At 26.8% G+C, this 16,258-nt stretch overlaps 3 protein-coding genes across 10 annotated transcripts in view; 1 reads left to right on the top strand and 2 right to left on the bottom strand.

Annotated features, from left to right (window-relative positions):
* LOC107999401 (peroxisomal ATPase PEX1) overlaps positions 1-5,950 on the bottom strand; it is a 19,758-nt gene extending 13,808 nt beyond the window's left edge. For 4 of the 5 annotated variants that reach the window (XR_009831909.1, XM_062081850.1, XM_062081851.1 and 1 more), the window contains exons 1-13: positions 5,811-5,950; positions 4,308-4,523; positions 4,108-4,222; positions 3,036-4,014; positions 2,412-2,626; positions 2,181-2,337; positions 1,941-2,103; positions 1,650-1,809; positions 1,058-1,374; positions 903-967; positions 777-836; positions 520-706; positions 263-436 (exon numbers count right to left, since the gene is read on the bottom strand). Coding sequence is in view for 4 of the 5 variants with exons in the window: in XM_062081850.1 (XP_061937834.1) it covers positions 263-436; positions 520-706; positions 777-836; positions 903-967; positions 1,058-1,374; positions 1,650-1,809; positions 1,941-2,103; positions 2,181-2,337; positions 2,412-2,626; positions 3,036-4,014; positions 4,108-4,222; positions 4,308-4,523; positions 5,811-5,903 (2,901 nt within the window). In the remaining variant the exon portion in view is untranslated. Of the gene's footprint in view, positions 1-262; positions 437-519; positions 707-776; positions 837-902; positions 968-1,057; positions 1,375-1,649; positions 1,810-1,940; positions 2,104-2,180; positions 2,338-2,411; positions 2,627-3,035; positions 4,015-4,107; positions 4,223-4,307; positions 4,524-4,750; positions 4,993-5,810 lie in introns of those variants that run through there. The other variant, XM_017059221.3, reaches the window with a different exon arrangement.
* LOC107999424 (G2/mitotic-specific cyclin-B3) lies at positions 5,854-11,080 on the top strand. 3 transcript variants are annotated; one of them, XM_017059257.3, is made up of 8 exons: positions 5,857-5,995; positions 6,545-6,773; positions 7,628-7,884; positions 7,963-8,301; positions 8,392-8,838; positions 8,930-9,085; positions 9,174-9,448; positions 9,544-11,080. In XM_017059257.3, the coding sequence occupies exons 3-8, from the start codon at positions 7,669-7,671 to the stop codon at positions 9,593-9,595; spliced, it is 1,485 nt and encodes a 494-aa protein (XP_016914746.1). In that variant the 5' UTR covers positions 5,857-5,995; positions 6,545-6,773; positions 7,628-7,668; the 3' UTR covers positions 9,596-11,080. The 3 variants fall into 3 exon arrangements, with proteins under 3 accessions (XP_016914763.1, XP_016914746.1, XP_061937837.1); XM_062081853.1 differs by having other exon boundaries at positions 6,545-7,018; XM_017059274.3 differs by lacking the exon at positions 6,545-6,773 and having other exon boundaries at positions 5,854-5,995.
* LOC107999415 (run domain Beclin-1-interacting and cysteine-rich domain-containing protein) lies at positions 9,953-16,258 on the bottom strand. Of its 2 annotated transcripts, XM_017059243.3 has the most exons (9): positions 15,855-16,258; positions 15,566-15,750; positions 15,079-15,230; positions 14,709-14,892; positions 13,015-14,606; positions 12,753-12,935; positions 12,493-12,675; positions 12,256-12,409; positions 9,953-12,195 (listed from the first exon to the last, which is right to left on the bottom strand). In XM_017059243.3, the coding sequence occupies exons 2-9, from the start codon at positions 15,743-15,745 to the stop codon at positions 11,998-12,000; spliced, it is 2,826 nt and encodes a 941-aa protein (XP_016914732.1). In that variant the 5' UTR covers positions 15,746-15,750; positions 15,855-16,258; the 3' UTR covers positions 9,953-11,997. The 2 variants fall into 2 exon arrangements, with proteins under 2 accessions (XP_016914732.1, XP_016914723.1); XM_017059234.3 differs by having other exon boundaries at positions 15,566-16,258.

The following is a 16,258-nucleotide window of genomic DNA, read 5'->3' as shown; positions in this document are numbered from 1 at the left end:
TATACACCTAACGATATTATCATCATTACGCACTATCTTACTTCGGAAGCTCCCTTACAAATGATTCTCGACCGGAGTCGCGCCAAAATGCTTTTCATTATTTACAGAAGAGAGATACAAAACGGGCGATCGTTACGAACAGTGGAACCGTTCTTTCGCCTTCACGTTTTCTTTCACGAGAATTTGAATATAATAGATTTTACAAAAGGAGAGGAATATGTCACACGCTGTAAACGTTTCGACAGAGAATAATTTTACTTACGGAAACGTTCGCAATCGCGTTCTCTAAGGCTGATAATCTGGCTTGGGTCAGCACGGCATTCAAATCCGCGCCGGTGAAGCCTGAAGTGAGAATGGCCAGTTCTTTTAAATCCAATCCTGTCGTGTCTACTTTCTGTTTTTTGCAGAGAGCGGTCAAAATTTCCTCTCTGTCCGCCTGATTTGATTCGATAATTAATTTTAAGTGATCGAAACTCGCAGTTCTTTTATACGAGTTTTCATATAGAAAAAGTTACATGCCTCGTCCGGAAGAGGACAATACAACGCTTTGTCGAGACGTCCAGGTCTCAACAGGGCTGGATCCAATAAATCTGGCCTCGAAGAGGCTGCCACAACCGCAACACCTTCTCTATCCTCGACTCCGTCCATTTGGGTTAATAATTGGTTCACCACTCTGTCGGTGACACCGGTACTATCGTGGCCTCGCCTGGAATAAATTTATTTGTTAAATATACGATCGATGCAATTTATTTCCTCATCGTCAGAACGATGCTTACCTTGGAGCGAGACTGTCGAATTCGTCGAAAAACAAGACGCACGGTTTGGCACGAAGAGCTCTGCAAATTTCATCATAAATTTCAAATGTATATTTATATTTTCATATTTATCGTCGTTTCCCTCACCTCTCGAATACGTTTCTAACAGACTCCTCGCTAACACCGATATATTTTGACAATAATTCCGGGCCCTAGATATTTATAATTAATTGATTTATAATTATATAATTATATATTTAAAATTATAGAGTTGATTAAAAATAAAAAAAATTCGTTCGTACTTTAATACTGATCAAATTAACACCGCATTCGTTGGCAATCGCTTTGGCCAGCATTGTTTTCCCTGTTCCCGGCATGCCATATAATAAAATGCCATTTTGCAGTTTGATAGGAGCATTCTTGAATATCTCAGGATATTTCAACGGCCACTGTAAAATCTCTACCAGAGATCTTTTCACGTCGGTCAGACCACCAATATCTGACCAAACGTGGCCCGTGCCTTTGTACAATTGCACATCTTGTAGAGACATCGGCGTGTAATTCTTCAGGGCGACCTCCATGTCCTCTTCTTCGATCACGATGGGAGGCTTAGAGGAATCTTACGTATAAAAAATATTTAATATTAAAAATTTTTAAAAATTACATCATTGAAGAAAAAAGTTAATAAGGAAAAAGTATACAATCCAAGAAGATATGTATTTTTTATTTGTTTACAATAAATCTTATTTATAATTTCTTTGTGTTTGAAGCATATATTGTAAAAGAAAAAGTATCAAAAACACTTTTGCAAACATTTTCTTTTTATAATTTCATGGCTCGCTGTATAATGGAGCATTGAAATTTAATCCATGTAATTATAGTAGATTTTATTACCGTGACGCTTCCAAGCAGCGAACGTAGCTTTCTTAGCCATATCCACGAGGTCTTGAAACACCCACCCTTCGGTCTTGTTTCCATAGTAATCCCAATTCACGTCTCCAGGCGTGTACAACTTATCTCCGAGCATTAATTGCAAAATATTGATTCTATCCGCCTAATTCAATAATACACAATTGTTATAATTGTTATATTAAAAACAATCTGATTTATTAAATTCAATGATTTTCCAATAAATCTAATTTTTTCACAAAAAATTATGGATAAAAAAAGCAATCGATCAAATACCTTTTCTAAATTAGGAATAGATAAAACAGTCCTAAAAAAATGACAACCCCTAGCCGGCCTTAATTTCTGACCTATCCTGTTAATACTTGTACACGTTGCAATTAATGACACTTGATATGATTCTTGATATTGCATCACCGTGTTATTTAACATATCTGTTATCCTAACAATAAGAAATTTCTATTGATTTTTTTAACTTTATCTAAAAAATAAAAAAAAGAAAGGAAGGAAGAAAAATACCTGGCAGCATTTAAAGCATCAGGTGTGTTCTCTTCATCGTTCATCGATGCATTCGTTATGGCTTCTATATCATCCAGAAATATTATCGAAGGTTGATAATAGACACATTCGGACAGAGCAGCCATAATAATTTTTTGTAACATTTCTACTTTCTTCCCTATGAAAAATTAACATAAACATTTAACATATTCTTTATAAAAATCATTTGCGATTTTGCGTTAAATAATTTACCTTTTAACGATCTACAATCAATCGTATGAGTATGCACGAAATACGGTGGACTTCGCATAATGTCCTCGATTATTTTACAAATGGCAGTTTTGCCCGAACCAACCACGCCAGAAATTAAAATATTTTCAGGATTGTATTCAAAAGGTAATTGTGTTTGTAAGCCTAGACTGAGATCTAACGCTAATCGACATTCCGTTAAAACTGTCGTCAAGTGACTGAAACAAAAAAAAATAATATTTCTATCAGAAGTAAATACAAAAAATATTAAAATAGAAAAAAATCTAGAATTTAAACTTTTAAATGGAAAGTATAGTTAAAATAACTCGTATAATTACACTTTTCTTTGCACAATATTCATAATCGTACTTTTTTATTGTTGCATATGATCGTAATAATTATCGTAATAATTCTTTGCCCTAAAACTTTATTATTTTCGCTAATCAGTTTTATAACTTTGTCATTTCAAAAATTATTTATTATTTATTATATCATCTCTGATCAAACACTTTTCAAATTTCATCTCTTTTTATTAAACGATCTCTCCTTGTTGACAATTTTCTATTGATAAAATCATTACTACTTAAAATCTATCATGGAACAAGACACAAGAAGAAAGAAAATTACCTCGTATACGTTTTTTCTAAACGAGAATATTCTTGATCCAACTTGTCAAACACTCGAAACTGATCCTTTTCCTCCACTGACCTCATACGCACTCTCGTATCCCTTAAAGTGGCCTCGTCGATCACGGCAAACTTGCAATCCTCCGATGAAATTTTCACTATACAAGAACTCCCGTTATCCATTACAATAACAGCACAAGAGTTAATCAACAATTTATTATGAAGGGAATACTTTTTAACGTAATCCTCGAAATCTTTCACCGATACCGAATCTCTCCACGAAAATAATTCAAGGGAGGACGGTACAGATATTTCAGTTCTATCCATCAACGTTAAGCTCACCTTTGCACCTACTTTTAACTTCAAACTGATTCTCAAACTGTCCGACACGTACACGCTCTTGTGACGTAAATTAATATTAAAATGTTCTTCGTTCAACGTGCTGGTTTTCTCTAACAAATCCTCCAAAGTGTATACCCTCACTATCAATTCTGTAAAAAGATTTGGAACAGGAGACTCGTCTTTTACAAGAAAATTCGTGTTGGTTATGTTCACGTATTGCTTGTCCTCTGGAAGTTTTTTTATGCGAGCTATCCCAAAATTTTCCAAGAATTCTGATGCTTGATCACTCGGAACGAACACGTGATAAGGACAACGTGCAATCTCGTCGAACATATTTCCTTCGATCGTATCCATTTTAGGCATTGGATGGACACGGCATATCGTGGGTAATTTTCTGTTGCTAAAACTATGCAACAGCTCGTAATTTCTGATCGCTTCATCTTTCCTTTTGATCGAATTTCGATCATTTGTAATTGGTAAAAATTTATTGAATGCCGAAAGCAAATTGTTCGCGATATGGGATGTTTTCTTGCCGTTTTCATTCGAATCGTCATCCTTTTTATTCACTGCCGTATCGGCAACGTGTATTTCCGAAAATTGTTCGAGTTTGCCATATTTCACTGGTGGTTCCAGTGATTCTGTAAAGAGGAAACGATGGTATTCGATTTTTTTTTTGAAATAGAAAAAAAAATGAAGAAAATAATGTAACAAATCTTAATATAACAACTTGCCTACGATTAAGGTTACGTAAGAAAATCTTGAAACCCAAGCTACGATCGGTTGACCTTCTACTACCACTCGTATTTGACTAAGCAATGTAGATTGTACTTTTTCTATTTGTAATTCCTGATAAAAAAATATCCTGATTTTATTGTACACGATTATCAATATCGAAAAGTAAAATTTTGTTTCAATATTTTTTAAAACCTACCAAAATTTCTCTATCGTTCGCGGTGAGAGGTGCGACATTTATTTTTATTAAAATTGGAACATTCTTCACGAACGATACAATTACTTCGTCACCTTCTTCGATGTTCAAACTTCTTGCAAAAGTTGTACCAATGCACAAACTTTCATTAAGATTTGGCCTTACGTTACATGACATATAATGCGTTTTATCTTTGTGAATTATTTTGATTACATTCTCCTGTAAAAAAAAAATTTAGAAGATTTTTCAATAAACGAATAAAACATTTTTGTTACAATGTCAGATTTTTTTTCTTATATTTTCCAACTTCTTTCTCTTCTTTTAACGTGAATTGCTTATAATTTAATAAAGCTTTAATATCAACTTTTGTTTTAACTTTTTGTTCTAGCTTTTCGAAGAAAATTGAAAAATATCTCAATATATTAACATATCTTATATATACATACCTTGTATTATGTATGAGATGTACATATACATATAATTGTGACATATAAAAAGTGGATCGTATAAATTCACATAGGATTTAAAAAAACAATAAAATTAATAAAAAGGAAAGAAAATAGTAAGAGAAGGATAAAGATATGGTAAAAATATTAAAATTAGTACTATCTTCAAAGAACCGCAAAAGAAATATCTAAAGAAAAGATAAAAAATATTAGAAGAAAAATAGAAAAAGAATAAGAACGGACTATTAGCGTTATCTTTTAAATGCTAAAGATAATTCTTCAAAAGTAAGAAAAGTTCAATAGAAGAATTAAAAATCATCGCCATCTTTTGAATATCTTTAAAAAAAAAATATCTATGGTTCTCAAAAGATGGTGCTGACGGTTTATTCTTATTCTATTTTTATCTTCTTCCTATTATTTTTTATCCATTTTTTATATATTTCATTTGCGGTACTCTAAAGATGACATTGATTTTAATACTTTTGCCATATCTTTGTTTTTTTTTCACTATTTCCTTTCCTTATCTAATTATTCTGAAAAATATATATGTTCAAAAGGTGGCTCCAATATATGATTAACTTTTTATCATCTTTTCTCTAATTTATTAATTAAAAATGTTAAAAATAACTTTAAAATAATAAGATTTGCATCTTAATGTAAAAAAAATACATTGAATATTAAGTTTATTCTGTTCATAATATACGCAATCAATCCTCTTTTTTCTATTATCATAAAATGATAATAGAAACAATAGATAAAATTATCTTTATGAAATTAACAATGTACTTTTTAATTATAATTTATAATAAAGTAACAATATTATTATTAAAAACTATATAAATATAATTATACAATTATTGAAATCTACGAGATCTTCTTTATCAACTTAACTGAAGAAAAAATTAATCTCGACATCTAGTGACGTAATAAAATATCTAAAATCCAACGAGTTCCAAGTTCCAATTAACGTATTAAATTTTCTATCATTACATGTATAATCAGTGTAATATATGTGTTACGATAGACAGTTTTTGATTGATTATAAGAACAAAGCACCAACCTTAGTTTCCAATTTACGTAGCCAAGTATCCGGTAAATAGGCAAAACAATTGTTCACTGTTATAAACTTAACAATAAAACGTTCACTTTGCATTCTTATTCATAAAATTCACAAACCAATGAGACTAAAATCCAGAATATACGAGAAGATATACACGTATAAAGAAAATATATGATAAATATTCGGTATGTAACAAAATTTCACAATATCAAAACAAAAATCATATTCAGTTAGGTTATTGAACATAGAGTATGAAATACTTTTTGCGATACTTTTATGATTACACAATTAATTTAGATTTCTAGCTGAAGTTTTAAGCATGCTAATGTTTGGTTTAAAGTAAACGACTTAATATAGGTCAAAGGTTAATTTTAATTCTTTATTAAAAATATTAAATTCGATATATTTACCGATTCTTCATACTAAAAATATATTATTTAACATTGTAAATAATAAAAATTATTTATATATCCTATATATGTTTATTTATTAATAAATTGATATATGTATTGTATAATCTTATTGCAAATCAAGAATGTAAATAATTAATAAAATAATACTATTTTTTATTTAAAATTATGTAAAATGTAATTTGTAATTAAGCATGCTCTATAATAAAAATTTGTTAAAATTCTTATAATAATCATTAATTGCACAAAATATAAAAAACTTATATGGTTTAAACAATCGAAACTATATTCAATGATGTAAGTATGTACTTATTTTGCCGATAGGTGGTGTTCATTATTTCTACATTCCTGATTGGTTGTCATGAATCAGAGCACAACCAATCAGAGAAAGTACTAACAATAACTGTGATATTTTGAACGGCGTCAACTTCAGTTGCTCTGACGACATACAAATGAGCTGTACAGTAACGTATCGGTGGCAAAAGAATTTTATAAATGAGAAACATCCTTGAACCAGAGCACATCAAATTATAATTCTTCCAGTAGCTTCCAAGTAAATCAGAATATCTCATTTACTATCTGGAAATAATTTTCTATATAAAAACTTTAAACTTTCGTTTCGTATAAATTAGTGAAATTTTGGACCACTTTCTTCGTGATCGCGTGTGTTTATGGCAGTTGCAACGAATCAATCACTTCTATGTATTTTGTTATTTTCTTTTGTGCTATTATATTTTCAAAATCTGTGTTAATGATTTTGAATAACAGTGAAATCATGTCCTCGAATTTAGTTTAACGGTATATTCTTGCTGTATATTCCCGCCTTTTTTAACCACAAACACATTTCTTAAATTTGAGAATCAAAATTTGTGCAGAAAGAATGTAGATAAATTTCTTTTAATTTCTCACAGAAAGTGTCTTTAATTTTTAAGAAAATTAATAAAACATTTGTTAAAATATTATAAAATTATATCAATTAGCAAATCAAGTAATAAATTTATTAAATTATTAAATTTAAAATATAATTTTCTTTATAATTCTATAAAGAATATGTAATATTCGATATATTACTAATAAAATTATATGTTTTATTGTTAGATTTTTTTTAAAAAGATTAAAATTGAAATATTGTTCTAATAAATACATAATGAAATGTGATAATTTCAAAATAATTTTACATATTTTTCTGTCTTTTAATAAAAATAATAAAAATTAATTTTTAATTAAAATTATTTTTTATATTTATTATTTTAAGCACAATATCATTAATTTTTAATAAGAAATGGTCAAACATTTTCACTAATATTTATAAAATTTTTTTGTTGATAATGAAACAGTTATTAATTGCATTTTTTATAATATAATGAAATAAATTAAATCTAATTTATTAAATTTTTTCTTTTTTAGAAGGAAAAAATCAAATTTTTTAATTTCAAGAATTTATAAGAATGGCACCATCAAAAATTTTAAATGTGCAGAATAAACAAAGTAGTACTAATGTAATAAGAAAAGGAATAACTACAAGAAGTCAGAATTCTGCATTAAATAATGTTTTACTTAAAGCACCTGCTAATGGTAAAGAATCTCGTGTGAAAAGGAAAGCAGAAGCATCACCACCAAAGGAAAAAACAACAAAAAGATCTGCATTAGGAAATATTACCAATGTTTGTCATTTTTTTTATTTTTTATTTTAATTTTTTCATTTTTTATGATATTAAATAATAATACATATAAAATAATAGGCAATTGGAAAAACATTGGGCACACATCAAACACAAGAACCAAAGAAAGCAGTAAAAAAAACAACAGTTACTCAAATAAAATCTTTCACTCAGACAAGTTCCATTAGAACGCTTGAAAAAGGTGTAATTAAACCAGAGGTAATACCTCAGAAACCAAAGCCAGTGCCCCGTGTAAAACCGATAAAAAAGGACGAAGAAAAAACTGAAATACCTAGTAAAATTTTAAATGTTAGACGTAGTTTAGATTTAGAAAAGTCAGAGGACAGTTCTTTGTATGTAAGTGCATTAGAAGAAATAACAGATGATAGTACAAAGAAGTCCAGAAGAAGTAATATTCAGGTGAATATTAAATATAAAATTTTAAATATTATAATATTTTTTTAAATTATGTAATTTTTTTCATTTTTTAATTTTTAAATATTTAAATAGCCTGAGGAACCTGAAAAAACAGAAGTAGAAAATGAATCAAATGAGCCTCAAGTACCTGCAAAAACTCAAGAAAGGTCAGCAGCTCAATTAGATGCTGCTCCTGAGCAAATATTGCCAGAAGGAGTTCAGTGGGATTTTGATGCAGAAAATTGGTTAGATCCATTTCAAGTCTCTCATTATGCCATGGACATTTTCAATTACTTAAAAAGTAGAGAACATTTATTTCCTATTGGAGATTATATGGAAAGACAAGTATGTCTTTCACCATGGATGAGAGCTTTACTAGTTGATTGGATGGTAGAAGTTCAAGAATCTTTTGAACTCAATCATGAAACTTTATATTTGGCTGTGAAATTAGTTGATCTATATTTGACAAAAGTAACTGTTGTAAAAGAAACATTACAATTATTAGGTGCTGCGAGTCTTTTCATAGCAAGTAAATATGATGTTAGTATTCAAAATTAAATATAATTTTTCTAAAAAAGATTAAATTTTTCCGAGATTTCTTTTTTATTTAATTATGCGATGATTTTTATAGGAAAGAATTCCTCCAATGGTGGAAGATTTTTTGTATATATGTGATGGTGCTTATAAGCAAAGAGCATTAATTAGAATGGAAATGAGTATATTAAAAGTAGTTGATTTTGATCTTGGCATACCTCTCTCTTATCGATTTCTTAGACGATATGCTAGGGTAAATTATATAAATAATATATTTTTCTTAATATTATAATATAATTTTATATTACAATATAATTAATATTCAAATTATTTTTAAACAGTGTGCAAAAGTTTCAATGCCAACTTTAACTTTAGCTCGATATATTTTGGAGTATTCATTAATGGATTACTCGACGATAAGGATTAGTGATAGTAAAATAGCTGCAGCTGCACTTTTACTTGCATTACGAATGAAAGATTTAGGAGGATGGACTTCAACTCTAGAATATTATAGTGGATATAAAGTTGATGACATACGAGATATCGTACATCTTTTAAACCAAGGATTACATCGAAAAGAAACTCTTACTACTGTACGTAACAAGTACAGTCATAAGTAAGTATATAAATACTTTGTTTAATATTTACATAATTATACAACAAAATAATATTTCAAATAATATCAAAACTTACAAATAATTTTTATTTTAGGATATTTTTTGAAGTAGCAAAGCTGCCATTAAAAGATACTTTAGATATATAAATAATTTAAGTAAGGAAATATAGTTGACAGTATGCAAGATTGCCTAATCATTGATAGGTAATCTGTAATAAAATTTGTGAAGAATTAAAATGATCACTGAGCATTAATTTATAAATCAAGATAACTGTTAATTTATGTCATAATGAAATCATAATAAGTAAATCTTTAAATTATCTATTATCTATGCACCACAAAAAATCAAACGACTGTGAAGCTCAGTTTGAATTTAATATATATCCAAGAGGACCGAAAAATATTATAATTTTTTTTCTCTTTTTTCTTTTTTCTTTTTTTTTCTTTTTTTAATTATTTATACAACATTAGTAATCTCTATCTACAACAGTATTTGTAAGTTAATTTTTTTTTTTTTTTGTTGAAAATTTATTTTAGCGTCACATTTTTATATTCTATAAAAATTCTCATAAAAAAAATTAATATCGTCAAAATAGTTTTATGCATGTAAAGATTAAAAATGAATCTTTTACTTATAATTTTTTACTTATATATAATGCTATTATATGATGCCTTTGATTCAATGAATACGTACATACAAATATCAATAAATGAAATTAATGAATTATGCGGCGCTCATATTTTAATGAGTCGTATAGGTTGTGGCGTATTGTTATGCATTGTTATTGCATTTTATAGACTGATAAATTGTATGCTCCTAAGGATAGTTACATACCGATGAATATAATACGTTTTTGCTCATTACACAGTATAAAATTAATAATATTAAAAAAAGATTATTTCTTTCTTATAAAAATTAAACAAATTTAAATATTTTATCAACAAATTGCATGAAATTAATAAGTTTAAATATATAAATATATATATGTAATTTATAGAAGAATTAATTTTTCATTATATGTCATTATATATGACATCATATTTATTCATTATCTTAATTAGTTGCATACAATACAAGTATAATGAAGTGATCTATTTTTTTGAACTTTACTCGTGTCATAGTAACTACTTGTGCCTATTAATAAATGGCATTTTTTTTATATATATATATATATATACATAAATATACATATATATATATATATACAAAATACCACCTGTGATATAAATATATTCAAATATTTGGTATAATCAAACTCGTCAAAATTTTCTCATAAACAATATTTATACAAGTTACATTACCTAGCAATTAGAAAAGGATTATTATCTAGAACTTTTCTTAGAAAAATATGTTATGTCAAGAGAGTAATTGTACATATAGATCACAATTATCGATGTGTACATATTTTTAACAATTATTAGGTCAAATTTAAAGTGATTCCTTTACAATAAAAATTTATCATATAGAAATATTGTACGGTTCTAGGACTTATTGAAATTAGGTGGTGTACATAATATCATTATATTTTTGTACCAGCAATAAATGTATTATTATCTATTATTTTGTAAGATGTGTGTATGTGAACCATTGTAAACAAAATGTAATTTAATAAAATCAAAAAAGATTTTTAATTTCTTGTATATTCTTTTTTATTATATTGCTATAGTACCCAATATAAAATGTAATATCCGAAAAAGACATATCAAAAATATTTTTAGAAAATAAAACAATATCAAATTTTGATATTTTATTATAAACTTCGACTGTATTAACATTTATAAATAAACAATGCATACTTTCAATCATGACGGGAACCAGGTACAGCATTTATGACTATTATATTTTTCCAGTACAAAGGTAACATTTTTATAAATCATTATACTTAAAATATTATTGCCATTTTACAATTATTATTTGTAACATGCAATAAATTATTTAAATTATTTTTAATTTTATTAAATTATCTTAAAAGTTTAAATAATTAAGATTCATAATTAAAAAATAAAAGCAAAATATAAATATTTCAAATAACAGTACATATTTACATTATTTTTTAACAATGAAATAATTTATATTATTTAAATTAAAAATTTTATAAATAAGTCATAAATTATCTCTATTTTTCCGATAACAAAATACGTAATAATTGATGGATAAATAATATATGAAATACGTAAAATAATAGATAAATTTAAAAATAAAATTACAATTATTTTAAATATCACATTTTTTCTTCAGTCTTTACTATATTTGCCGTATATTAAATAAATTTTTGTATAAAATACTATACTTCCAAATTTCAAGCAATATTTTTTCTATATTTTATATATAATTAATAACATAATGCTTGATAAATAATTTGATAATTTTGTAATTCAAATTTACTTATCATTTAACAATTTAATTATATATTAAATATGATAAATAAAAACCAAATTTGGGAATATCTGATTTTTTATAAACTTTTTATATCTGATTTAAATAAATTTTAAATTATACATTCGATACTCATAGGTAAAGATATGACGCAAAACAATTTTGCTATATGTCAAAATTGTTCTCTAGATATTCGTCTAGCACGTAAACGAATACAGCGCGGACAATCTATCTTATTAAAATTTTGCTTACATTCGTTATGAAAACATGCACCGCACATTTCACATCTATTAACTTTTGAGAATTCCCATGGAAATATGACATCTTTGGAATAACATAATTCGCATACAAATCCCCTAGCTTGGCATAACTAAAAGATTAATTCTTATTAAAGATATGCATATCTAATTTAAATTAATTTTAATATTACCTCACAGCCCATAATATGCATATTACACATTTGAACTAATTCTTGTAGTCTCATTGGTAAAATACCATACTTAACATGCATCAAATCTTGAATAGAATATATATGAGGTTCACTTATTATATAATTTGGTTCTTTTTTTAATATATCTTGAACACTAAAAAAAAATAATAAATTTATTAAATAAAATTATTTTATAAAATAATTAAAAAATAAAACAAATAAAAAAATAACAAATACCTTGTTGCAAATCGACAGGTAAATAGAAAATCTTTAAAGAAAAATAATTGTGAACGTAATAGTCTTGTCTTGGCTAATTGTTTTATGCGTCTATATAACAATGGATTTAAGTCATTTATTTGAAATAATGGATCTGATGTCATTTGATCCAATAATCTATATGAAAAATTTGATACAGGATATCTAAATGGAAAAACAATTAACAATTATAATATATAATATAATTTTATATAAATATGTAAATAACATTAGTTTCTTACCTATTAAAATCCCATTTAGATAAAATCTTTCCTGGTATTAATGCTACTTGATTGGTATGACATCCAGTACAGAAATATCTACCTAAATACTCACAATAACGAAATTTATTTGCATATTTTATCGCAACTTTCATTCCACATCCTGCACATTTATAATTCTGTTTAGCTATAAGAGTGCGTCGTCTATAAGAAATATCAAATTTAATTAAAAAATTATGCAATATATTTTAATTTTATATATATTTTAAACTCATAAACTTACACTGGTGGAGGATGTGATGTAAAAATAATTTGAGGCCTTGGTGGAGCCCAATCTGTAGTTCCGCGCAAAGGAATTGATTGTGAATTTTCTGCATCATCTGGATTAATTGGCCAACTTTTTGGTAACGGTAATAATCTTTGTGGTACATCTATTTCAGAAACCAACCATTGTAATTCGCTTGCTCTCGGTAATTGTTTTTCACTAAATTTGCTAAGAAGTGATAAAGCTACTCCTTCTGCAGACATGCTACTTTCTGTTAATGTTGATTCCGTTTCATGAGCAGGGGATGATTGATATAAATCTGCATCAGAATATAAGGATGCCATAGATATGGAAATCCCAGCATTCTTAAGTTTTATTGCATTTCGCTCGTCATCTACTTCTAAATCCTCTATGTCATCAGTGGATATATTTTCTGATGGAGTATCAGATGAGGTTGATAATGGACTAACACTTTGATCAGTAGTAGTTGTATCAGTTTTGCCATCGCTCAATAACTCACGGTTCCACGTCCTTCTTTTACATCGCTCTTCTTGTCGCTGACGGCGTCTTAATCGTATTCTTTGTTTTAAGCTATTTATTTCTTCGTCACTTTCTTCAATTGCTTCTTCCATAAGACGCCATTGTCTATTACATTTTACTTGTTCAATGGCAGCTATCATGGCCTCAGAAATACTGAAATGTGCGTTTTCTCTATCCAATTCAGCATTTGCTCTGGAAAATTGTGCAGATGCTAAGAAATTTGTTAAACTTTGACCTTCTATTGGACATGGAAAATATCCTATTGCCATAGGTTGAACACTGCTTCCACCATCTTCCATGAAAGTTTTCTTTGGTGTTCTTATATCTTTTTGTCCTTCAATTTCTAAATTCCACGGATTAATGAATTCAGGTGCTGATCCTGGTAAAAAGGAAGTTTTTCTTCTTGGTTTTTGTGATATTTCTATTTCAGGAGAATTTGTATTATATATATTTGAACTCGTTTCATTTGGTATAAGAGATGGAATTCTATATTCCTTTACTGTATTTATTGATACATCTTCATTATTTAATGCATCAGAATCTTCATTAGATTTTTTTATATATTGAGTTTCTTTCATTTTAGTTTTATTTTTCATTTTCCTTATGGGAGTCCTTGGTTTTATAAGTAATTTATTATCTATAACTGTTGATGTTGAATGTTTTAATTCAGCATAATTTACATTAATTATTTTTGATAATTCAACAGAAGATGTTTGAGAATCATGATTTTTATGTGAACTATTATTTGCCATATATGATGAAGATATAGAAACATTTTTTTCTAGAGTTATACAATTTTTAGTTAATGCTGAGAGACTACTCCAACTTTTTAAAGGTATATCATTAATTTCTTTAGGATCTGATATTTTATCTTGAATTTTTTCATCAGATCTAACATCATGTTGCATATTATTATCTGAAGCTATCTTTAATGATTCTAATTGACATTTTTCAACATGTACAGTTTTATCTCTTGCATTAAAATTTATAGTTGAAAAATTGATTGGATATGAAGAAGATCTACGATGTTTTTTTTGATTTATTTTAGGAGCAATCCAAGAAGGTAAAAACTAAAAAAAAAAATATATATATATTAAGTAAAAAAATAATCAAAATATAAAAATCATATAAAGACAAAAAAATATACAATAGACAAAATTTGTTTTACTTACCAAAGATGGATCAATTTCTGTAAGTAATGTAGGTTGATTTCTTTCAACTGCTCTTAGACATAATAATGTAGCTTCAGCTAAATTTTCTTGACATAAAAATGCCCATGGTTCAAAACAAGAAAATAAATGTTCCTTATCAGACAAAAGCCATGAAAGTTTGTGTGACAAAGAATGATTTTCCAAACTATATTATAATAATTAAATTATATTATATTATAAATTATATTAAATTATATAAATTATATTATATTATAATAATTATTAAGTTATGTATAAATTTATAATATGAATAATTCAATAATTTATTTTAGCATATTAAATGAAAATATATTATAAAACATTAAAAAATTCAAATATTTTTTACAATTACCTTTTATACAACCATAACATATCTTTATGTGCTGTGATTCGAGTTGGTAAATTTGAGAGATAATCTTCTGTATCAGAAACAACAGGTGACAATGCAACAGAAGGCTGCAGCCAATTTAATCCTTGAATAAAAATCCAACAATCTGGTTCTCCCTAATATATTTTATTAATTTTTATTTTTTTTTGATACTAATATTACATATTTATTATTTTATGTACAAATAAAAATACATTAAAAATAAATAAAAACATCAAGATTATACTATAAGAGATATAAATAATGAAACATTTTCAACAACAAAAAAATTAGTGTCATAATCAATGTAAACAAACAATTATAACAGAGAATAGAATTATATTACCCTTTTAAAAAAAGATTCTATTTTGTGAAATACAGAGAAAAAAATAAAATATAATTAAATATAATTACAAATATAAATAAATTATAGAATTTTAAAAGCGAAAACAATGTAAAGAAAATATCTTACATTTCGATTAAATATTCGACAGCCATGTTTGAATATCCGTTCCATTACATTGTGAAGACGATTTAAACCACCATAAACATTCCATACGTTTAAAACACCATCAACTAATAAACCTTCTACAATAGATCGAAGACTTTGTAAAAGTTGCCATTGCTCTTTGATGTGGGCGTCTCCACACATAGTGACTATTAGAAATCATTCACTTTATATTTTAACTAGTTCTTTAATGAATTATTTTTTGTTATGTCATAAAATATTTTGAACAAGTCAATAATTATTATATACAAACATTATATACAGGTATTAGAAAACATTGCTTATGCTATTGTTGATATTTTTCGAATCTTCTATTAATTTCAAAAGACATTATTTGAAAGTTATATCATTATAGTAAAGCTGTTATATATTTATACGTTATCTTTTAACGTAGATAAAATCACGTAACTTCATTTTTTTATTTGATCTTACTAATAATTCATAAATGATTTAGAAAGCATTCGAAAGTATACTATATAAATATTATACTACATGAACATAGAATAACACAAATGACATTGATATTAGGTTAGAAATTAGTGTACGCGCAGTGTGTAAACCGTTAAATCTAAATTGCTAGAAACATCGAAATCTTGTGGCGGTCTCTAACGGCGCCTTATAAAAACTATCAAGAATATAATAAAATCAATTGAAAAA

This window comes from Apis cerana, linkage group LG11, assembly GCF_029169275.1.
Source record: "Apis cerana isolate GH-2021 linkage group LG11, AcerK_1.0, whole genome shotgun sequence".
Classification (NCBI taxonomy): domain Eukaryota; kingdom Metazoa; phylum Arthropoda; class Insecta; order Hymenoptera; family Apidae; genus Apis; species Apis cerana.
This window is presented reverse-complemented; position numbering and strand designations above follow the sequence as displayed.

What these genes read in the sequence shown, in the direction of transcription:
- LOC107999424 (XM_017059274.3), top strand. Translation starts at nt 7,669, where the DNA reads ATGGCACCATCAAAAATTTTAAATGTGCAGAATAAACAAAGTAGTACT. An exon ending in CATTAGGAAATATTACCAAT is followed by an intron (nt 7,885 to 7,962) that starts GTTTGTCATTTT and finishes ATAAAATAATAG; the next exon opens with GCAATTGGAAAAACATTGGG. An exon ending in CGTAACAAGTACAGTCATAA is followed by an intron (nt 9,449 to 9,543) that starts GTAAGTATATAA and finishes TTTTTATTTTAG; the next exon opens with GATATTTTTTGAAGTAGCAA.
- LOC107999415 (XM_017059234.3), bottom strand. Translation starts at nt 15,745, where the DNA reads ATGTGTGGAGACGCCCACATCAAAGAGCAATGGCAACTTTTACAAAGT. An exon ending in ATGTTATGGTTGTATAAAAG is followed by an intron (nt 14,893 to 15,078) that starts GTAATTGTAAAA and finishes ATTATAATATAG; the next exon opens with TTTGGAAAATCATTCTTTGT. An exon ending in ACCTGTCGATTTGCAACAAG is followed by an intron (nt 12,410 to 12,492) that starts GTATTTGTTATT and finishes ATTTTTTTTTAG; the next exon opens with TGTTCAAGATATATTAAAAA.